The sequence below is a fragment of the Oryza glaberrima genome, chromosome 11 (genome assembly GCF_000147395.1).
Source record: "Oryza glaberrima chromosome 11, OglaRS2, whole genome shotgun sequence".
Taxonomy (NCBI): domain Eukaryota; kingdom Viridiplantae; phylum Streptophyta; class Magnoliopsida; order Poales; family Poaceae; genus Oryza; species Oryza glaberrima.
In genome coordinates this window covers 1,292,965-1,315,281 of record NC_068336.1, presented here as the reverse complement: position 1 = coordinate 1,315,281, position 22,317 = coordinate 1,292,965, and the positions used below count along the sequence as shown (strand labels likewise).

The 22,317-nt window shown below is 40.9% G+C and overlaps 4 protein-coding genes and 1 non-coding gene across 12 annotated transcripts; 4 read left to right on the top strand and 1 right to left on the bottom strand.

Annotated features, from left to right (window-relative positions):
• Positions 1-3,307: 3,307 nt before the first annotated feature.
• Positions 3,308-3,380, top strand: TRNAA-UGC (transfer RNA alanine (anticodon UGC)). Its single transcript has one exon. It is a non-coding gene; the product is annotated as a tRNA-Ala (tRNA).
• A 1,809-nt stretch (positions 3,381-5,189) lies between these two features.
• Positions 5,190-8,423, top strand: LOC127754024 (uncharacterized). Its single transcript, XM_052279476.1, has 5 exons — positions 5,190-5,766; positions 6,677-6,979; positions 7,063-7,200; positions 7,308-7,541; positions 7,908-8,423. The coding sequence occupies exons 1-5, from the start codon at positions 5,302-5,304 to the stop codon at positions 8,298-8,300; spliced, it is 1,533 nt and encodes a 510-aa protein (XP_052135436.1). The 5' UTR covers positions 5,190-5,301; the 3' UTR covers positions 8,301-8,423.
• A 2,745-nt stretch (positions 8,424-11,168) lies between these two features.
• LOC127754900 (AP2-like ethylene-responsive transcription factor At1g79700) lies at positions 11,169-16,191 on the top strand. Its single transcript, XM_052280508.1, has 7 exons — positions 11,169-11,508; positions 12,084-12,169; positions 12,531-12,539; positions 12,785-12,873; positions 12,954-13,078; positions 13,454-13,530; positions 15,494-16,191. Exons 1-7 carry the CDS (start codon positions 11,255-11,257, stop codon positions 16,189-16,191), a joined length of 1,338 nt encoding a protein of 445 aa, XP_052136468.1. The 5' UTR covers positions 11,169-11,254.
• Positions 16,084-20,250, bottom strand: LOC127754899 (uncharacterized). 7 transcript variants are annotated; one of them, XM_052280500.1, is made up of 10 exons: positions 20,017-20,250; positions 19,214-19,285; positions 19,008-19,116; positions 18,762-18,874; positions 18,108-18,176; positions 17,833-17,948; positions 17,663-17,717; positions 17,444-17,564; positions 17,178-17,320; positions 16,084-17,092 (listed from the first exon to the last, which is right to left on the bottom strand). In XM_052280500.1, exons 1-10 carry the CDS (start codon positions 20,236-20,238, stop codon positions 16,991-16,993), a joined length of 1,122 nt encoding a protein of 373 aa, XP_052136460.1. In that variant the 5' UTR covers positions 20,239-20,250; the 3' UTR covers positions 16,084-16,990. The 7 variants fall into 7 exon arrangements, with proteins under 7 accessions (XP_052136460.1, XP_052136462.1, XP_052136461.1 ...); XM_052280502.1 differs by having other exon boundaries at positions 19,214-19,677; positions 19,790-20,158; XM_052280501.1 differs by having other exon boundaries at positions 19,214-19,384; positions 20,017-20,158.
• Positions 20,251-20,254: 4 nt separating this feature from the next.
• LOC127754897 (GDSL esterase/lipase At1g71250-like) lies at positions 20,255-22,222 on the top strand. 2 transcript variants are annotated; one of them, XM_052280499.1, is made up of 4 exons: positions 20,255-20,552; positions 20,639-21,262; positions 21,350-21,480; positions 21,907-22,222. In XM_052280499.1, the coding sequence occupies exons 1-4, from the start codon at positions 20,348-20,350 to the stop codon at positions 21,964-21,966; spliced, it is 1,020 nt and encodes a 339-aa protein (XP_052136459.1). In that variant the 5' UTR covers positions 20,255-20,347; the 3' UTR covers positions 21,967-22,222. The 2 variants fall into 2 exon arrangements, with proteins under 2 accessions (XP_052136459.1, XP_052136458.1); XM_052280498.1 differs by having other exon boundaries at positions 20,262-20,552; positions 21,350-21,598.
• Positions 22,223-22,317: the final 95 nt, after the last annotated feature.

Genomic DNA, 22,317 nt, shown 5'->3' with positions numbered 1-22,317 from the left:
CGTTCGCCTGATGAACGCCATTGACTCGGAAGGTGTTGGTAGCCATTGCCGCCGGCGCCGCTGCCGTGGGCTGCTGCTGCTGCAGCAGCAACCTCCTGCTACTCCTAGCAGCAGCAGCAGCTACTGCATTGTTGTTGCCGTCACGCAACAAGTCGGTGCCGATCGTTGGTGATGCAGCAGCAGTTACAGAGAGGAGAAGATGGAGCAAGAAGATGGCAGCGAACACGCGGTGCAAAGCCTTCTTCTTCATGGTGATGATGCTTTCTTGATCAACCGTGATGTGGTGGTAGTTGCAGTACCGTGTGCGTGTATGGCAGTTGAGCATCAAGGGGGAGCAATGCTGGCTTATATATATTGTTCTTGTAACTTGTGTTACAGATACAGACTAGCTTGATTGCAGTAGCAGTAACATGCAGATGCAATGTGCAGGCACGCTGCTTCCACTACTTGGGAACATGCAGAGAACATGCCACACATTTCCCTGTAAATTTTAGCTTCTGTGGAATATTTTGTTAAGAAGAAAGGAGTCATGCATCAAGTGGGTCTGGAACATGCCACCCTGAGACCTCACTTTTGTTTTGCAGACCTCAAATAGTAGTGCTGTTTCTCTTTGACTGAAAAAACTCCTTTTCCTTGAGATTCTCAGATAATCTAGTCCATAAAAGTGCTTCACATTAAGCATATGATCCATAATTCTTTCTAGGGATATATGCGTGAGTGCCGACCATGTGAGAGATGCTTCTATTTGACTAATAGCATCTCTTGCCGTCAGGCCGGCAGTAGACGAACAACTAAATACAACACGTTCGGTCATGTGATCAGATCAGACATTCGTTTTTCTTTCAAGAGTACACTCAGGATATAAAAGAATCTCAATAATGTTGTATGCTTCAGATTCAGATCGGGTAGCAGCTCATCGTGCAGAGTACGGCTGATCGGCCGCAAACATATCGTACACAGATAGCACTGTCCACGGTTTCAGAATCAAGTTTTTAGACCCGGGCAAGCCTAACAATAACATCAGAAATTCAGAATTCCTTCCTTCCTTCCTCTCTGAATTTTGATTTTGGACAGTATATATATTCAGTTCAATGCTTATTTCAGAAGAAAATTATCCAATTCAGTAATGAACCTACATTTTTGTCTGAAACATTCGAATTGTAGGTCTATATTTGCAAAACTGAAACAATGTTGAATACTATGTTAAGAATAATTCTTACTAATGGGATGCCCTGGTTAATCATACCAAGTGGAAATACCATGATGCATCCAGTACTACATAAAAATGCCTGTCCACATGGAAGAGGCTGGCCATGGACCATCTGTCTCCTAAGTAAACATGTTTGACCATAAACTAATTGCCAAGTGAAATGCTGAGTCCTTCAATCATTGCGAAGTTCATGGCCACTTCTACTTGACCGTAATTGTAGATGGAAATATGGAATCACATGGATAACGCATTTCTTCATATTACAGAAACATCAATGCATACCAAATACCTGAATCTGAAGACAGCTTGAGTACATGACTATTATTATTATGTCATTGCAGTTTTCATAGTTTCACATTTTCCCACAGGCAACTGTGTACCGCGAACTTTGACAATGAGGTAGCAACTATTGTCAATGTTTTAAATATGATTAAATATACCAAATTCAAATGTAATGAGCGATACTATCTTTTTTTTTTTTTCGTTTTTTGACTAGCAAAGTTCAGCCACCACCAACTCCTCTCTTCAATCCACATAAGTCCACAGATTTGATCAGCCATTCGTCAGGCTTAACTTCCAAGTTGGTTCTAGCTCCTGTCAATCATTCTAACATTCTTGGACTTCCATAGTAGATGGCATATGGAACATGGGACATTAGAAGAGTGGAAATCAACTTGTCTACATTTCTAATTGTGTCACATGCTCATTGTATGACTGCAAAAGGGCCTTCTAAAATGAATAGGACCATCTGCGGTCTCTGAACTTAAAATTGGAATGTTCTAAAGGTCTGCAAGGAGCTTTAAAATTACCTACACAATTTGCACCATGGATACACATTTTGTGGCAAGAATCGTTTTTGAGACAAGCTGAAGACTGACAAGAACAATATATGTCATCAGAGTCTTGACAAGCTAGAAGCAAAAACGCTAGACATTCGGCAGGAGACGTACTGAATTTATATGCAGAAAAGCAACCGACAGTAAGTTCATACAGTCTCACAGATCATGCATGTGGTTAGAAACAGGCCAATCTTGTACAAGTGGAATATGATGAAACACCTATCATTTAGGAAGGTTCAGGGAATAAATATCAAACAAATATGCTTCTTTTACATGATTCCTGTAACTAATGCATACATTGGTGTTTGCGTTTTCATGTCTAGAAAAAAAGATGCTTTAGTCTTGCGAAATATACAAATTTTGATGATATTCAGCCAGAGATAAGCTAATTCGCTGCGCCTCAAAACCGGAAGCTCACCAAGGGGGTTCGGAGTTTTCGACTCCGAGCCCCCTTGGGTCTCTGGGGCACCGTCGGATCAGGCTTGTGTGGTCCAGATTGAGTAGATCCATTCCACGGCGTGAGGTGTCAGCGACTTGTTTGGGCCGTGGTGTTGCTTGCTGGGCTTGAGGTCCAGCACGGACACATGTGTAGGCCCAACCTCACACTTCATTGCATTTAGGTGTGATCAAGATTTGACTTTGTTGGTTATAAAACAGTCCCGAGTTTCTTAAATTTTGGTTACATGGATGAGCCGCTACTTCCTGTGATGGCATGCCACATCTGTATACTTTCCCTCTGGTAATAAGTATTTGGCGTTTGGGAACATCATTTGTCCAAACCTTTCTCGGGCAAACTTTCAAACTAAATATTTGAGTTCAGATCAATGATGGTTACCTGCCAATAACCGGTTACTTTTTCCGAAACCACCGGCTACAATCACAAAAAATGAAAAATGCATCTACAATAGATCAAAACAACTGTACAATTAAATTGATGTTTAAATTTGAATCTAGAATACTCCGGCCAGCCTAGAGAAATATTGACGATCCACGAGCCTAGAAACACACGATCGATGACTAAGCCTAGAAGTTAGAACATGAGATGCACTTTCACTTGGACTATGAGTTGGATCGACACATGCAAGAATATTGTGTTGCGTTAAAGCAGCAACATTTTTTGTTGAATGTTGAATTTTCCCTTTATTCTGAACGAGAACAGCAATATTTAATGAATATTCGAATACGACTGAACTGTTTGCTGTTGCCCAAGTAAACATTTACTAAATAATTAGATCTTAGTTTTATCTCAAACATCGAAGGGGATGTAGCTCAAATGGTAGAGCGCTCGCTTTGCATGCGAGAGGCACGGGGTTCGATCCCCCGCATCTCCAGTCTTTATTTTTTTTAAATTCCTTTTCTTTTGTCTAATTTAATTTTATGTTTTTTTCTAATTTAATTCTATGCGCTTCTAAATTCTTGTCTAATTTAACTATGTACTTTTTAATTCCTTTTCTTTTGTCTAATTTAATTTTATGCTTTTTTTCTAATTTAATTTTGTGCGCTTCTAAATTCTTGTCTAATTTAACTATGTGCTCTTCTAATTTTCTAGTGCCATATTTTGCCTCTAATTTTTGGTCTAATTTTAATTTTATGCTCACCTTATTTTGTATGTGAATGTGAGTATGTGACACGATGAATTCTTTTGCCTTTTTTGGTTTAATTTAGTTTTTTGAGCTTCTAAATTTTTATAACAACTTTTTATGGGATTCTCTTTAGTACTTTCCTTTAGTAACAGCGGCTGACAGCTTGGTTCCATCCCACATTTCAACGACAGCTGCTATAGCCTATTCCTTCCGTAAAAAAGAATAGTTCATATTCGTTGTTTTTAGGGTAGGTCATATTATATTATAGGTTCTTTTTTTATAGAAGAAGTACAGGGCTACAAGTGCAGTATGGTGCTATGGATATCCTGTCGTATCGTATATGGTTCATCCCCACTAAGTGTAGTTAATGCTATTTCTCTCTTCTCTTATTAAGTCATATTACCCCAATTATTTTAAACCTTTGGATGATAGATATATGGTTCAAATTGTCTCTTCTTTCTTCTCTCATAATACCATGCAATCTCAATTATCTTTAGGCTTAAAATTCATAAGTATCAATTTATTTTAATTTTAATAATCATATTACATCTTTGCATATTATGTAACTTAGTAGTTTATATTAAGAACTCATCCAACGTGAATTCCGTTTTCAATGCTTGTTTTAAAGAAAGATTCGATGAGTGCATTTTTTTTTTAAGAACACGATAAGTGCAGTTGCTCATAACTTCACGCTGAAAAAACGTTGGCACCTTGCAATCTCCATTTTGCATTTTACAAAAAATATGTCAATAAAGAGCCTGTTCACTTTGATGTCATTTTCAACCATATCTTTTTTATAAAGTTACCCAAAAAATATCTACGTTTAGTTTGTTATCAAATTTGGTCAATACATAAGAAATCATGATAAAATTTTGATAATATTACCATCTTGCCAAAATTTTGGCATTACCAAAATTTGATAAGATTTATTTTAACTACAATCTGAACAGGCCCAAAAAGTAAAAAAGGCAAACTTTTTGAATATAAGTATAAAAACAGGTTAATTTATTCATTCCAGTGAAGAGTCTAGTGACTTGTTTAGTTTCCAATTTCTTTTTTCAAAAACGTCATATCGAATTTTTATACACATGCATGGATCACTAAATATAGATAAAATAAAAAACTAATTGCACAGTTTATATGAAAATCGCGAGAGGAATCTTTTGGGCATAATTAGACCATAATTAGCTATAAGTGCTATAGTAACCTATATGGGCTAATGACGGATTAATTAGGGACTTAATAAATTCGTCTCGTGATTTTCAGGCGAGTTCTGAAATTAGTTTTTTCATTCGTATCCAAGAACTCTTTCCAACATCTAATCAAACGTCTGATGTGACACCTATAAATTTTTCTTTCCGCGAAGGAAACAAGGCCTAATTAATGTTGCGTTCGTTTATCCCATGGGCGAAGCATCCGAAGCCTCACTAAATCTGTGTTTAGCACATGCGATTAGCATCAACCAGCCCAGACCGAAGCATCTCCTCCTCTTCTTCCACTGTGACTCTCGCAGTGTGATGTGAGTGACACGCTGTGACGGCTGACCTGACGAGGACAGGCGAAAAGAAAACTTGTTTTGGAGGGAGCTTTGACTTTCCCATTTCACTTCATCAGTTTCCCTCCTCCATTTTCGATTCCTCCTCTCCGCAATCCAAACCTCGCCGAATTCATGGCCTCCTCGGCCTTCAAATCCACCACCCGCCGGACCCTCCACCCCGCCGCCGACGACCGCCCGCCGGCTCGTCCCCGCAAGGCCCCACCGCCGTGCCCACGCCGCTCCCGCAGCGCCAGCGTCGAGCCCCGCGCCCGCGGCATCGGGGAGTACGCCGCCGGCAACACCCGCACCAACCCTCTCTTCGACGACTCCGCCTCTCCGCCGCCGCCGCAGCCGCAGGTGGATATGGAGGCTGCTGGGTGTCGCGGCGGGGAGGCGAGACGGGAGAGGGGGAGGGAGGTGGCGCGGAATGGTTCGTGCGCCGGCGGCTCCGGGAGGGCGCGCTCTGTGTCCCTCGCGCCGCGGGGCCGGGGCGCCGACTCGTCGCCGTCGTGGGGGAATGGTAATGGAGGCGGTGGGAGGAGGGCCTCCAGGGCGCCGTCGGTGGCGGTGGACCTGCAACCTTATCGGGGTGACGAGGTTGGTTTCTGATTTCTCAGCGGACTGGGGGACTGGGAAGTCTCAAGAAAAAGAAACTCAAACTTTTTTCTTACCACTACTTTTGCAAAACTCTAATTTTTTTTTTGCAATAGGAACTGGAAAGAAATATATTGGAGTACTTTGTAATTCTGATATCATACCATATACATGTGGAATGAAAACAATCTCTCTAGATTCTACTATATGATAATGAACAAAATCTACTGTTTTTTTTTTCGTTATAGTAAGTAGAAAGATTCATAGTAATCTAGTTCACTTGGAGTTGTCACTGTAGAAGCGCAGAGAAATTGAGACTCGGTCTTTGCATTCCATCTCCACCAATCCTTTGCTCGCAAGTTCTGTTCTTGCTAAATTCGAACAGAGTGATGCAGAAATCAGAGATATGTCAATAGAATTTCAGTTTTGGGAGAGTATGCATTCAGTTTCGAGCTCAGTAGAGGTCAGAAGTGATCATTCACTTGTACTAGTGGACCATAGGCTGGCTTTTTTGGTTCAGTGACCAAAGTGGTACATGAATAGGTTGTTGAGTTGTATTAATTGATGCAAGATATTAACTTTACTAGCAAACAAGTTTGTAAGCTACTATGCTTTTTTATTACCACCAGACATGCCAACACATGGCTGGAAATATCCATTCAGAATCTAGAAGTGCCTTCTTAAAAAAAAAAAAATCTAGCAGTACCCTTGTGAGATTTATGATTGATCTTGAGCATGTAAGGAACCTATGTTAAGCTAAGAATGTCTTTGACCATTTATGTTCTGTGCATGCTTATAATTTATCCATTTTATTGTCTCCGCACCATACCCCGTTCTGTTTTAGAACACCAATATTGTTTTACACTCATGTTCTCAACTTATCGTGATGCTACTATTATTCTTTCATCGACAGGTCATTTGGCAAAGCAATCATTCAAATGTCCCAGTGCAACAGGTTATTGAAATTCCTCCCGAGTTTGATCCAGATTCTTCTGAGTTTGTCTCCGACATAAGTGATTACACAACAGAATTCAAAAAGGAGGAAATTTTGCACATTCCTTTTGAGTTTGATCTAGATAGAGCTGATCTGGCTCCTGACATAGAGCACCATTCAATAGAACTGCAACGGGAACAAATGGAAATTCCTCTTGACTTTGATCCGGACAGTGCCGAGCTGTCTCCTGATATAACAGAGTATACAACAAAGCTCAAACAGGTCTGACTATTATTATGCCAAGTGTGCTGCGCCTCCAATTCTGTGCAGTCAACAGTCATAACCTTTTACTGCTTTGATTACAGTCACATGAACGTGCTCGAAAGCTACGGGCAGATTTAGCTGTCGAAGAGCAACGTGAACAAGAGTTGAGTAGAGTGCTGAAGGGTATTGTAACTACACCAAATTTTACTGAGGCACATAAAAGAAGGCCAAGACGAAAGGTAACTGCATCAAATTTTAAGTATATTTGATTCTGTTTGTTGGTAAACTTTCTATTCATTTTGTCTTGGTATTTGAACTGACCTTTGTCTCCATGTTGTGGTACCAGAGTAGTGTAGAACGACTGAAAGTATCGAAGCATTTGGCTGAAGAGGCAATAAATTATTTTGAGGAATGTGTCTCGATCTCGACATTGGATAGCACTGATTTCTCATCACTGGAGGACCCTCAAATAAATTCAGTTTTGAACATCCCACAAAAGAGCAGAAATACATCTTTTAACAAAGGTGGATCAAGCATTGCAGAAATCCACTATCCAACAGATCGTCATTGGCATAATGAGGTTAGCAAATCAATGCTGTTTCACTTCACTGAGGCTTTGAGATTTGTAGTACTTTTTAGGAATATCAACCCAAGTACCCAACAGCCTCCATCATTCTTTTAAACATTTATTTTTTTATTATGTGGTTCAGAAATAGTACAGTCTTTACTCTCTGTTAATTGGCATATTGCAGCTATTTTCATATTCCTATTGTTATCCACTCAAATATTCCTGAATTGTCTACGTTGTACTTAATGTGTTGTTTCGAGTCATATTACATACTCTTGTTGATTTCCCAGCAGCATTTTAGTAGAATGAAAAGTAGGTCTATTTTGTGGATAGTAACGATCATTCTCACACTATAACAAGTACTTCTTGCCCTCCCAGGAATCTGACAACCAAACCCAGTGCTCAGTTAGCTTGACTGGATCTGATGTGTCTGGAGGCCGTACTTTTAGTCATACCATGATGTTCCCCGTTTCAAGAACTACAAATAACTCAAGTGATGATCTCGATGGCTTTGACACACCAAAAAGCAGAAGTTCTTGTTTCTCCTTCACCCATGAACCAACAAAAACTGTTGAGGGCGACGACGTTCAACAATATTTAAGAAGTTTTGGAAGGGGAATCAGTAAAGATCTAAGAGAGATAAGGTCAAGTTATTGTGATGATGACTATGTATTTCAGAAAATGAATGCAGACTTACTTATGGATATTGTGACATTTAAGAACAGGGTAAATTTTGGGGGTCTCCTTATTTGTAATATTAGAAGATACTGAGAAAACATCAACTAGTGCGCTATGGTGGGAGGACTGATATTCATATTAGCAACGTGCAATTAGTACTACTAGAGATGTATACATGTTCATATGATTCTATCTACTAATTGTGATTTTTTTGGTCATCGACTGATATCATGTGATCTGCATGCTATTTTCTTTTTAACCTGGGAATAATTATTTGTAACATTAGAAGATCCTGAAAGAAAAAAAAAATCAAGTAGTGCGCAGTGGTGGAAATGGAACGTGCAATTAGTAGTGCTCTATTGTATATATATCCATAGGATTATCTCTACTAATGATTTTTTCGTCATTGCATTGCTCTCATGTGATCTGCATGCTGTTTTGTTACTTGGGAATAATCTGTTAGTACTATAAAGAAATATTATATCTATTCTTGTGGATAGCTCTGAAACAGTTCGCATTTGATTCTACAACATCCATTTCTATTTGCAATATCTTTGCACATTTCATCCTTTTTAAGTTATACCAAATGAAAACCAGAAGTTTGCATCGACTGCTGTTGGCAGCTGTCTCTGTAGGACTATGTTACATGGAAGGACACATGTTTTAAATCCAATTCATGATTTAATGGTGTTTCTTCTGAACATTGAAATTTGATCATTACTACAGTAATACTAGGAGAGAGTGTGTGCTTTATTGGATATTATAACAAATTGGAGTGCAAGCTCATTCTAGAGATGGTTTGGTTCCATGAAAGCTTCAGGTTTGACTAGTGCTGTTTTGTGTTACAGAAATTTTTGTACGATATGCAATCAGTCCGTGGACGGTTGCATTGTCAGGTAGCTTGCAAGCAAGCATGTTTCTGGTCTAATGAGGGAGATGTTAGATGGAAAAGCTTGGAATTTCTTTTATCTTGATTGAATATTTAAATAATCTGGCAACCTAAGATTTATCTTCACTCTAGCACCTCAAATGCAGGCAAAGTAGATGAGAAACGTGTTTAACAACCAAACCAAACATTCACCGTACCGTACTGCCTGTACTACAAGAAACATGTCTCTCTTTTTTTTTTAGAATTTAGAGTTGAGAATATTCATATTTCTGCATCATGGACCACCCTATACTACATAAACCTAGTGTTAGTTGTTGTGATTGCATGTCTTACCCTGCTGATGAATGTGAACAAGCTGGACGGACATCATGGTGGTGACACAAGACGTCAGTCGGTCTAATATCGACAGTCAGTCAGGAGTCAGGTTACTAATCATCTGGGCAACTGCAACAGACTGTCTAGACAAAAATGTGGTCAGAAAACAGACTCGTGATAAACCATTTTGGTGAGTATGATCTACTACAAAACAAATAATTTGGCAGTCAGGCATGGGAGCTTAATTGGGATGACTAATTTACTCAAATATTGAGGTCATCACGGTCAGCCATCAAACCGTCATCCACGGTACAACACACATATGTTTCACATGATCTGTAGTACTCCAGTAATACAGCATGAGTAATTGCTGAATTTTCTAATTGAAGGATGCACTGTTTGTTTGATGATTCTTCATCGAAAGGGGGTCGTTGCATCTGTAGCTACAGTAGATGCTTGTTGTGTACAGTAATTGACTGACTGCACACAGACACAGTAGGTTGCTCTGAATGTTGGGGACAGGTGTTGTGGTTGCATGGCTAGTAGGATGCTTTCCTCTGAATGAGGAATTGCATATTTTGCATGGCTGCAGAGCTCTGCCATTTGGACACATGGCACTAATGTCTTTGATTTTTCAGTGTTACATGTTACATGTGTTGTTTCTTTTTCACGTCCCGATGCTATTCGTCTCCTTGTGTAGCTGCTATGCTATGCACCTTCGTTTGTTTCTTCAGTCTAAGGACCCTGACCCAGCGGCGTCCGTCCGTCCGTCCATTTTTAGTTTAAGTTGCTTTGTCCTCTTTCTGTAGAATTAACTCACTGCAAGTCTGTCACTGATCTGAATCAGAGGTGAAAGCTCTTGCAGTAAGACTTACGGTTCAATATAGACAAAAAAATTCATCTCCAGTAACGTTTAATTTGCAGTCATTTATGAGCTTGTTTACTTCCTAGTGTACCCTGCTATGTAAAAATGAAGTGTAGCTTGGGCAGATGGCAGTTCAACATCGCAAATATTGCCAGTGACTCGGTGTAGTCTCCGTGGAAATTGTGTCCTTCCAGAAACTATCTCAGGTTTGTACCTTTCATACTCATTAATAATATAATTAAAACAGAGGAAATCTCTCAAAAAGAAACAAATTAAAATAAGTGCAGCAAAATTGATTGCTAATCTTCGGTGTCCAGCAGAGCCCTGACGCGCAAAAATACAAAAAACAAGGTGTCATCTTGAGTTAATTTGCCAGTGCGTCATCTGCCACTATGTATATTTGGTCTGTATCTTCGCAAATCTCAAGATATTATTATCGGTGTACTTCCCATGTAAATTATGTCAATTCAGAAACGACAATCTCCTTGTCTAATCTTTAAAGATGTTCATAGAGATAGCGTATGTATTTATAGAAGGTGAGTATACACATGTGTATATGAGCGTCTGCACGTGTACCTAAATCTGCAAAAATAAAGAAAGAGAGAGAAATCTGAATACGACCACTACTTGTGCACAATGCAATGCACACTTATATCAATAATAATAATATATTAAAAACAGAGGAAATCTCTGAAATAAAATAAAAGAATAATGAATAAGTGTATCAAAATTGATTCCTATTCTCGTAGAGTCGTATGGTGGCCAGCTTGAGGCCCTGACGCACAAAAATACAAAAAAAACAGAGGTGTCATCTTCAGTTAATGCTGATGATGGTGATTAGCAACCCAAAAAACCCATCTCTGCACTGCACTTCCTTTCGTTCCCCCCCTCCGCTATAAATTACAAAACCTTAGGGGCTCCACTTCGCTGCCTCTCCTCCTCGTCACCTCACCTGCACCTGCACCAACGCGAGAGATCATGGCGAAGAGATCGTCTCCTGATCCCGCATCATCTTCTCCATCTGCATCATCCTCGCCGTCGTCTCCTTCCTCCTCTTCCTCCGAGGATTCCTCTTCGCCCATGTCGATGCCCTGCAAGAGGAGGGCGAGGCCGAGGACGGACAAGAGCACCGGCAAGGCCAAGAGGCCCAAGAAGGAGAGCAAGGAGGTGGTTGATCCTTCTTCCAATGGCGGCGGCGGCAAGAGGAGTTCTATCTACAGGGGAGTCACCAGGTATGCGTCTCTGCATGTTCAGTTGCTTCCATCCCTCTGATCCCAGTTCTGCTGTTCTTTCTGATCCCCTCTCGATTTCAGTCGCGAATTCATCCTGCATTGCCGCTAGTTAATCAATGGCTGATTTCCAGCCCAAAATTCCGCGTTTCCATCATTTCAGGCTCCCGAAATTATCAGCCGCTTCTTTCCAATCTGTTTCTGAACATTTCACTTGCATGTCAGAGATCATGAATTATTTTTATCGTTTTCTGGGTGGTGAGTCTGCTCCCCTTTTCATGCCTCATCTTTTGGAGGTTGGCGAGCATGATCGATCGGATCCATTTCTTGATTTCATAATTCCCATTTTTAATCTTTTTTTCTTGCTGCTCCTCCCCTTGGAGTGAGTCAATTATTATTAGCTGGGAAGTAGGGAGTTGGTTGATCTACATTTACTGCTGGGGTGGTCAACTCCTTCAGTTTTTCTTCCTCCTGTAAAGCAAACACTAATGCTTAATGCTGCTTATTTATCAATCATCAATAAATTCAATATACGGTGGAATCATTTGTTGCATGCATGTATCTGTATGTATAAACAGGCATCGGTGGACTGGCAGATTTGAGGCCCATCTGTGGGACAAGAATTGCTCCACTTCACTTCAGAACAAGAAGAAAGGGAGGCAAGGTACATTGATCGCAACATGCATTAGTTGCCTGATTTTTTTTTAAGGATTTTTAACCTGAATTTTCTCTGAAAATACTAAAGAAAGTTAAATACGAGTATTTTTACAGTATAATGTACTATAATGAAAGAAAAAGGGAAACATACAAGGTCCTTGGTGTACTTCTGTATACTGCCAAGGATCTTGATACATCGGCCATTAGTACAAAGCTTATTACTATAAAGTGGAGCGAATTTTTTAAGGCTGACATTCTGATTAAGCTTTTTTTATCTCCTTTCTTTTTTGCTGTTATCTTTGGGGGACCTTGCCCTTGTGATGCGCATGTGACCTTGATCTGCTGCTGCTTGATGCTCCTCTCATTAGTCTATTTGGGTAAGTCCCACAAGCTAGTTGTCTATACACACCTGTTTTGTCAGATTCATGCTGCATGTTGCTTCCTGTTCTTGTATAATCTTAGATTTCCTTTGTTTGATCTGTCACATCCTTGGTTTGTCTCAATATGAAGACAGTTTATCCCTAAGAATATAGGCATATAGCAACTAGTTGTTACATAACTACTTAATGTTTTGGTGTTTGGTCTGTTTCTTAACATTAGTTCAATGTTTAATGATGTTTAGGGGCTTATGATAGTGAAGAGGCAGCTGCTCGTGCATATGATCTTGCAGCTCTTAAGTACTGGGGTCCTGAGACAGTGCTCAATTTCCCAGTAAGTTTGCCAACTTACCACTAGACAATTGCGACTTGTGTAATCTGAATTATTACTGAAGATAATGCGAATTTTTGCAGCTGGAGGAATATGAGAAGGAGAGGTCGGAGATGGAGGGTGTGTCGAGGGAGGAGTACCTGGCCTCCCTCCGCCGCCGGAGCAGCGGTTTCTCCAGGGGTGTCTCCAAGTACAGAGGCGTTGCCAGGTAGGACTACTGATTAATTAACTCTAATTAATCTCTCTCTCTCTCTCTTGACCTGAATGATGAGTCAGCATAGTATTGCTAGCTAGGGTGGCATTCATCAGCTGGCAACGTCATTTGCCAGCCGTGTATGCTCTGCATGGATGCCCCATGGTCTCTTTCTTGTGTCAGTTTCGTGCAATGTCATGCACGCATCTAGGAAAAGTCAGAACTGCAAAAGTTTTAAGCTTCTCTCTTTCTTGATGAAATCTGCTTCCAACATCAGTTACTGTATTGTGGTGCCAGTGCTACCAACTTGCTGTTTCCATTTTGTTCAGAGCTAGCAGCTGTCTGTTAGTAATTCATTTCTGAACTTTTTTTTCGTCTGGTTTTGTTCAGGCATCACCACAATGGGCGGTGGGAGGCACGGATAGGGCGGGTCCTGGGGAACAAGTACCTCTACCTGGGTACTTTCGGTACGTATTCTTTCATCCAATCTTTCATGCTCTTTGCTCTTCTTTCTTGGAGCCCACTTACCTTAATCAAATGTTGATTACTAGCATTGACAAGCCGCTCTTGTTTGTTGGAGAATTTGCCTGCTGTAAGCCGGCCACCTAACTTTTACCAAAATTTATGATGGTTGATCAACCCATCTGCGAAATTAAATGGCGTGTTTTTCTTGTTTCCCTTCGATGTAGATTTGACCCCTTGCTTTTCTTGAGGATTGCTTACTACGTAGTACTTCCTCTGTCTCAAAATTGAGACAGTTTTAGATTTCAATATAATTTTCGGGATGCTACTTTGAACAATAATATTTATAAAAACAAGTTATCTTAAATGAAAGAGTTGCATATTATGATACTAGTTTGAGTAAATTTCATAAAACTGCAGATATTTTGCACGATCTATTACAAAACTACAGATTTAAGAACTTGTTTTACAAAAATACAGATTCAGTGGTTTCGTTTATCACAAAACTACAGGTACTTTGGGCAATATATCACAAAACTAAAGATTTAAATACTTGTTTCACAAAACTACAGATTTAATATCTTCATTTATCACAAAACTACAAGTTTAATGGCTTCATCATCACAAGACTACAAGTTTTGGGATAATGGAGACACTAAATCTGTAGTTTTGTGATAAATAAAGACACTAAATGTATAGTTTTGTGATAAACGAATACACTAAATCTATAGTTTTGTGAAACAAGTTCTTAAATCTGTAGTTTTGTGATAGATTGTACAAACTACCTGTAGTTTTGTGATAAACGGAGACACTAAATCTGTAGTTTTGTGAGACAAGCTTTTAAATATGTAGTTTTGTAATAAATTGTGCAAAATACCTGTAGTTTTATGAAATTTACTCTATAATCTGGTAACATTATTCTTACGTGATTGCTCTTTTTAATTTTTCATTATTAATAGTTAAAGTTAAAAATGTTGATTTAGGACTATTCTAAAAATGCTTATATTTTAGAACAGAGATAGTAGTATATATTATTCTCCTTGTATGTTTTTGAACCACAAACTCTCCATTTTACTATAAATTAAGTGAGCTGGTGATATCACTGATATGGAAGCATAGTGTTGAAACTTCCTTTTCTTTTACTTAAAAAAATCAGAAAATATTTTCCTGCTGTCAAGATCAAAGACCATGAGACCAAGATACCATCCTGTATGCAATCCCCAGAAGACTGCCCAATTTGCCCTAGAAATAGCATAAAAACAAGCCCCATGTCTTGATCACCACCATGTCCTAATTACTAGACAAAATCCTAGTATAGATACATTATATGGTACATGACTTGGAAATGCATGTGACAAGCACGTGAGTGGTGCTGCAATGCCAGTAGTAAAAACCAGATGGTGCATAGGGATCTTCAATTGTTCATCACTGCCGGCTCTTTCCACTAGAGCTAGCTGAGTGAGTCAGCAGCCAGTTGCAAGTGCTCACTTCACGTGCATGGAGAATGCCCTACTAGGCTATTACCCCCCCTGTGCCAAACTAGATCAAGATTCAAGATCCAGAACCACACAGATGGATTCATCACTACTTTCATCACAAATAAAGAAAGAAAAAAAGGGAAAGTGAACAGTGTTCACCGATTACTAGTAAACAGAAGGTTGCCAGCACAGTTCTAGCTACCAACAATGTGGGAAAAGTCATGCCAGATCTCAGATGGTGTCCAGCACATGTCAAACTAGAAAGTGAAAAAAAATGTGAATATGGGATGCAATTCAGCATCTCTCAGTATTAAGATCCAATGCATTCATTTTCTAAAGTCTTAAATCTATACAGCATGACCTGATCAATTCTGTAATGCCAATGTTACTAGAAGTATTCATGACTCCTAGTAGTACTAAGTTGCCCCAAAGATTCAGTGTCTCACCAGAAAATTTGTTCTCATTTCAACAAACGTACCTCTTTTTACAGATACTCAAGAGGAGGCAGCCAAGGCCTATGATCTTGCTGCAATTGAATACCGAGGTGCCAATGCGGTAACCAACTTCGACATCAGCTGCTACCTGGACCAGCCACAGTTACTGGCACAGCTGCAACAGGAACCACAGTTACTGGCACAACTGCAACAAGAGCCACAGGTGGTGCCAGCATTACATGAAGAGCCTCAAGATGATGACCGAAGTGAGAATGCAGTCCAAGAGCTCAGTTCCAGTGAAGCAAATACATCAAGTGACAACAATGAGCCACTTGCAGCCGATGACAGCGCCGAATGCATGAATGAACCCCTTCCAATTGTTGATGGCATTGAAGAAAGCCTCTGGAGCCCTTGCTTGGATTATGAATTGGATACAATGCCTGGGGCTTACTTCAGCAACTCGATGAATTTCAGTGAATGGTTCAATGATGAGGCTTTCGAAGGCGGCATGGAGTACCTATTTGAAGGGTGCTCCAGTATAACTGAAGGCGGCAACAGCATGGATAACTCAGGTGTGACAGAATACAATTTGTTTGAGGAATGCAATATGTTGGAGAAGGACATTTCAGATTTTTTAGACAAGGACATTTCAGATTTTTTAGATAAGGACATTTCAATTTCAGATAGGGAGCGAATATCTCCTCAAGCAAACAATATCTCCTGCCCTCAAAAAATGATCAGTGTGTGCAACTGATTCTCTCTGTGTGTGTGTTTCTGGGTGTTGAAAATCTTGAGATATACAGGGAAGTTTTCAGGTTTTTATCTTGGGGTATATTTCTCTGTCCAATGGCACTGCCACAAAGAAGCAAAGCTTCTGTAGGCGTTCTGTTCAGGTGGGGAAGATTCATATGCTTCTCCCTATGGTCCTAGTCTCCTAGAAACCCAAAGGCATTCAACTTGGCATGAGACAAGTGTCTGTGTTCCTTTTCTTGTAATACCCCCAAGGCTGATTGATTAACTAGGGAGACAATTTTCTCCCTTACCCTAGATTGAGCTAGTTAATTCTGATTACTCAGAATCTTGAATGCTTGAGTAGTACTATAGGTATTCCCACAAGAAAACTCTGGGTAGTTCACAGTTTTATAAGGTAATGGAGCATATGTTATACAGAAATCACAATATGTAAATCTATCTAACTTTCAGAATAAACTATACTATACATCTTGGTTGAGGCATGAATGCATAAATGCTGCATCTTTTATTGATATTCCAAACATCAGCAATGTTAATAAAAGATATTTACTTTACTTACATTTGTCACATGTTTTAAGAAGCAAACCTGTTGCAGGTAATTTTCATTAGAGAAATACTTAAATTGTTACCCCAGAAAACATTGAACACTTACCAAAGTACCAGATATATACTGGGTTTATTATTCTATGATAAATAATCTTACAGTGTGTCATGTTGTACAACCAATGAAAGAATCGGTAGTATGCACAAGATCCTACTGACAAGTAAGATACACTCCTTTCTGTAAACAACAAACATGGCTACCTTTTTAGCAACCTAAATGATGGCATCTCCTGAACACAAGAAATGCTTCCGATAGTAAGTTCTTGTTCTAACTGAATACGCATGGACTTTAGAACCTCCTGAAAAATGGAAATGAAGACAACTGAATAAGGTGGTAGAATGAGAAGCCAATAGAAGAGACCAGATGTTCTACAGAGAACACACATTGAATTCCATATAACTAGCTTGTCTTGTGAGCCACTGAGCGTCAAGCATCTGAAAGGCCATACAGAAAAGGTTATCAAAAGCCATCTCGTCTTCTCTAAGTAGTTGAACAAATTGAGAACTGACTTTTGTGCCCATTTTTCCTACAAAAGAAGTGAAAGAGATAAGCTGTAGTTCTGCATAGAGCTGAAAAAAAAAGAGAGTTCGAAGTCAAGAGCAAAGGAGGTAAATTGGGCCCAAAGATAAGGTGTTACTGCAAATTTCACCTGATTGCAGGTCCAACATTTGCACTAACATATAAGATATGTTCACGCCAGCTACTGCAAAGGGATATTCCCATTCAGATCTCTTACCATCCGCCTTGTGTAATAAACTGTGAAAGGAATCCTGCATGTTAAAGCAGACATTGAGCATTGTACCTAATCAAATCACCCAATAACAGCAGACTAATGCGGAGTAAATGTTCATGATTAATAGAAACATACTGGGTAATTTCTAGCAAAATATATTAAATTTTCCAAGGACATGAACCCCCCTGCTCTGCAAGCATTACATACTTCAAAAGATTAGTTGTCAAGGTTCAAGCGGTGTTGATAAATGCATGACAGCTTATATATATATCCTAAAATCATTACTAGGGATTAGCGAAACGAACCTAAAATCAGTTGCTGGATCAGAATTCTGCCAGCCCATCTCCTTCCATAGATCTGATTTCAGAGGAGGAAGTTGTCGGCTGGGATAAGCTAATCTCCAAAGTTCTTTCAGAGCATCCTGTCATAGAAAAAATGAAATATTTTACTATCATGAATGTTAGTATATGAATTGTTCAGTTTATCATTTCTTCTGAGCAAGAAAATTGGTGTCCCATTGGTGAGAACAATAGAACAAGAATACCAAAGGCCTATAGGTAGTTAGGTACAGAAGCGGAACCTGATGCTTGACAGAGGAACTGTCAAATGGCACATTTAATCTCTGTCTCAAGAACCTCAGTCTCTCTTCCTATAAAGTAAACATGGAACTGTCAAAACCATAGTATCATGTAAAAAAGTTCCTAAATGTAAAAACTTGAAACAGTCAAGAATAACATAAAGATGCCATCATTGCTCCCGTAGAACAGAAGGGTTGGAATTAATAAACCAAGTCAAGAATTCATTTGAATTTTTAAAGCATGCAATTCAACTACTAAATGAGTGTTGTGGAAGAAATAACAAGTTTCATGGATGTTACCATGATATTGTTCATGGATATACCAACATTTTTGTCCATGAATAATCACAAAAGCAAACAAGAACTTTTATTATTGTAAAAAACGATAAAAAATAAATGAAAGATGAATTGAGCATCAAAGATGTCGAGAGTATGCTCGAAACAACTCATTCAAATGCTTAAACTACTGAGGAAGAAAATATATTTTCCTTCATACTTCAGTAAAAGGTTTGAAATATCTCAAAATATTTACATGAAATTAACATGTCACATCTGATACTCATAAGAATTCATGCTTTTGATGGGAAACTTAACCCATCAATCATATGGTATTTTAAATGGAAATAGGAGATCTGCATGTGCCAGCACTGATTATACCTGTAGTGGACTGAGATCAAGTAGAACTGCCTGTTCATCATGTGAACCATGGGAAGCACAAGACCTACTAAAGAACTTTGCTAGCAATGGTCCAAACTGAGAGAGCGCATTTCCTGGAAAAAAAGAAGATTTTTCAGATAGTAAATGTTCTAAAAGGTCAAGTTTAAGCATTCTGCTGTGTACATTCGAGAGGGCAGTAAGACACTAAAAAATCCACTTCTCTGGAATCATATTCATGATAGTTACCTATCTTTCTTACAGATTGAGCAATAAAAGTCGATATAACATGCATCCAACCAAGGCGCTCTTGTCCTTTTCCATCCCATAAATTTGGCTGCATATTAGGCTCATGTCTCTATAAAAAAAAAGTACGAGAAAAGGGGTAAGGCGCATGAAGAACTAAAATGCGGTTAATAACCTGGATTCATATGATTTGGAGAAATTTCACTAACCTCGGATTTGCTTTCATGAGTTCTGTTTCCTAGAAGAGGTTCTCTTACAGAATCTGGTATGATCGTCTCCATCTGTTTTTCGCTTCTATCAATATCAGCAGTGTAAGGCTTCCTTTTAATGGCTTTTGAAGCCATACTATTTTTTCAGTCAGTGTATTGCATGAATCATGCCTGTTATGTAGGAAAAATTGGAACGCCAAAGAGACTATTGAAAAATTTATATTGAAACCAACCAACCAATACATAGTGGCACCAACAAAAATTTGTGGAGTACAACTCCAAAAAAACAACACGGTGAAGCAAAACATGCTCTAGGTCAACATGAAATACAGGTACAAAACCAAGCAGCCATCGCTAGTGGTAGCAAACAAAGTTTGACATCTCCCACCAAACTGAAGAAAACATTACTTGTATCAGAGTACACTAAGACCATGAAATTGCTCTGCTCGGCGTGTTCCACATAACTACAAGTAATGTAGGCAAGAGCATACATCAAATTTACGCCCAATTCAACAAAAGGACGAAAGAAATTTGCACAAACTCGCGGCCAGGCCATTTGGTTGAGTGCTGACAAACCTAACAGTCAGATGTCACCGAAAGCTACCCATAATTGGCGCCCAAATTGAAATCCCAAACTGCAGCCGATGGAGCGGTTGAGCCAAGAAACTACGAACAAGAACAGAAAATTTCCCTTCCCCGCGAATGCATCGACAATTCGAGACAGTTTAAAGAAATTTCAGTAGAGGGGAAAACATCGGCGAAATTAAGAACAGAAAAGCAGGTAAGCAGTGGCATCGCACTACCTGATTACCTCCCGCGTTGCGTGGAGGCCGCTTGCTCCTGACCCGATTAATTGAGAGATCCAATTGGTTTTCCTTTCCTTCCCCTCCCCTTGTGCAGCGCAGGGCGAATGATTGAGTCGGAGAAGAGGAGATCTGCAGGCCGCTGCGATTCCACCAAGACCAGTAATTTTGGTTGTTACAGGGGTCTCTTCGAAATATGTCATGAGATGAAATAATTACCATTTCACCCTTGATATATTAACAAATTTAATTTATACCCTCCAAATCGGCAATCTATTCCCCTTTGAAGTTGACGAAGTGTGTGTTTGGTTGGCGCCACAACGCGCGAGGCATGGAGCTCCTCCCCCTGCTGCTCTTGCTGCTGCTCCGCATCGTCGCCTCCGCCCCGGCCTCGCCGCCGGCCACCGCCCTCTTCGTCCTCGGCGACTCCACCGCCAGCTGCGCCGCCACCACACTCCCCCTCAACCTCTCCCTCACCTCCTCCTCCGGCAACTGCCTCTTCCCCTCCGCCCACCGCCTCCTCCCCGACCTCCTCGGTAACCAACCACCTAGCTCCTCCTCAACTGATGAACTGAGCCCCCACGAACGCGAATTGCTCTAATTCGAATCGTTGCTGATGCAGCCGCCAAGATGGGCCTCCCGCCGCCGCCCCTCATCACGACGCTCAACGGCACGGCGACGGAGGTGGCCAGGGGCGTCAACTTCGCCGGCGAGGATGGCGGGCGCGGCGCGATCTTCCGCTTGGGAGCCGTGGGGCAGCAGCTGCGGATGGCCACCGAGACGCTGCAGCTGCTGCGGCTGGAGGCCCCGACGCCGCAGGACGCGGACGCGGCGGCGGGCGGCGCGGTGTTCGTCCTGTCCTTCGGCACCGACGCGTACGCGCGCGTGCTCTCCCGCGGCGCGGGGGCCGACGCCTCGGCGCCCAAGCACGGCCGCCGCGGCCTCGCCCGCCTCCTCGCCGACCGCGTCGCCCGCGCCGTCGAGGAGCTGTACGAGGCCGGGGCGAGGAGGACGGCGGTGATGGGGGTGGCGCCGCTGGGATGCGCGCCGCGGGTGATGTGGGAGGGGCTGCACGTCGTGGACGGCCGGAGCTGCGTGGAGGAGGCGAACGAGCTCGTCCAGGGGTACAACGCGAGGGTGGCGGCGCGGCTGGCGGCGCTGCGGCCGCGGCTGGCCGGCGCCGACGTCGTCTTCTGCGACATCTACAAGGGGATCATGGACATCATCACCCATCCCGCCAGATACGGTAATTAATTAAGCAGTAATGATTCGTTAATTAATTAAGGAGTACTAATTAATGATAATGATGGGTGATTAATGATAATGATGATAGGATTTGATGAGACGAGGAAGGCGTGCTGTGGGCTGGGCCCATTCGGGGGTACGGTGGGGTGCTTGACGAAGGAGATGGTGTGTCCCACCCCGCAGATACACGTGTGGTGGGACCTGTATAGCCCCACTGAGGTAGTCACCTCCCTCCTCGCAAACTGGTCGTGGTCAGCGCCATCTCATTCCAACACCACCATCTGTCGTCCCATCACCTTGGAGATGTTGACCGGCCATATATCCCTAATTTCTCCTAGTAAGTCCTAACTTTAGCTACCAATCTGTAGCAGATTAAAAAGAGTTTTAGAAGTTTAAAATTAGGGCCATAGTATTATTAAAAAAATCTGTTTAAATTTTCGCTAATATATAATTTCAATGAATCATTGGTCGACGAGCCCTAACGGCCACTCAGGATATTCCAAACTTGGTTATGTAAGACTACATGTGTCTCGTAATGCAGAAGTTGGAAGTTAATTCTTCTAGCATCACCAAGAAAATCTTGCAAGTTATTTGCTATCACACAAAATTGTCGGAGAACCATTTGCCATCCTTGTTGATCTGCAGGCCCTGCACATCATTCACCTGGAGAAGCAGTGTCAAGCCATCCAGATCAGTGTGCGGTGACAAACCCAACACCTTGTCGGCTTTCAAGCACGGTGGATAGTAGTTCATCCTCAAACCCCTAGCTTGCCCTTCAAATCAACTTGACAACGACTTCGGCTCAACACCAATGGCCTTGGCCATGAATTGCATCAAGCTGAGTCCAATATGTTCTGTCGCTGATGAGTATGCATCACTAGAATGCCTAATATTCAGATACTTCCAGTTAATAAATGGACATATGTATGCTTAAAAATTTATAATGAACATCTGGTTATCAATGGAGTAATTAGTTGCATAATTTGTTGGTAGTATCACCTGAAAGATGCAGGGTAATTGGGCCACAAATTAAAAATAATGTGCTATCACAAATTG

Excerpts from the sequence above, each read along its gene's own strand:
- LOC127754024 (XM_052279476.1), top strand. The coding sequence starts at position 5,302 with ATGGCCTCCTCGGCCTTCAAATCCACCACCCGCCGGACCCTCCACCCC. Across the intron at positions 6,980-7,062 it reads ATACAACAAAGCTCAAACAG|TCACATGAACGTGCTCGAAA; the intron begins GTCTGACTATTA and ends CTTTGATTACAG. Across the intron at positions 7,542-7,907 it reads ATCGTCATTGGCATAATGAG|GAATCTGACAACCAAACCCA; the intron begins GTTAGCAAATCA and ends TTGCCCTCCCAG.
- LOC127754900 (XM_052280508.1), top strand. The coding sequence starts at position 11,255 with ATGGCGAAGAGATCGTCTCCTGATCCCGCATCATCTTCTCCATCTGCA. Across the intron at positions 11,509-12,083 it reads ATCTACAGGGGAGTCACCAG|GCATCGGTGGACTGGCAGAT; the intron begins GTATGCGTCTCT and ends ATGTATAAACAG. Across the intron at positions 13,079-13,453 it reads AAGTACAGAGGCGTTGCCAG|GCATCACCACAATGGGCGGT; the intron begins GTAGGACTACTG and ends GGTTTTGTTCAG.
- LOC127754899 (XM_052280500.1), bottom strand. The coding sequence starts at position 20,238 with ATGGTAATTATTTCATCTCATGACATATTTCGAAGAGACCCCTGTAAC. Across the intron at positions 19,117-19,213 it reads CTCATGAAAGCAAATCCGAG|AGACATGAGCCTAATATGCA; the intron begins GTTAGTGAAATT and ends TTTTTTTTATAG. Across the intron at positions 17,718-17,832 it reads GATCCAGCAACTGATTTTAG|AGCAGGGGGGTTCATGTCCT; the intron begins GTTCGTTTCGCT and ends TAATGCTTGCAG.
- LOC127754897 (XM_052280498.1), top strand. The coding sequence starts at position 20,348 with ATGGAGCTCCTCCCCCTGCTGCTCTTGCTGCTGCTCCGCATCGTCGCC. Across the intron at positions 20,553-20,638 it reads CCTCCTCCCCGACCTCCTCG|CCGCCAAGATGGGCCTCCCG; the intron begins GTAACCAACCAC and ends TTGCTGATGCAG. Across the intron at positions 21,263-21,349 it reads CACCCATCCCGCCAGATACG|GATTTGATGAGACGAGGAAG; the intron begins GTAATTAATTAA and ends TAATGATGATAG.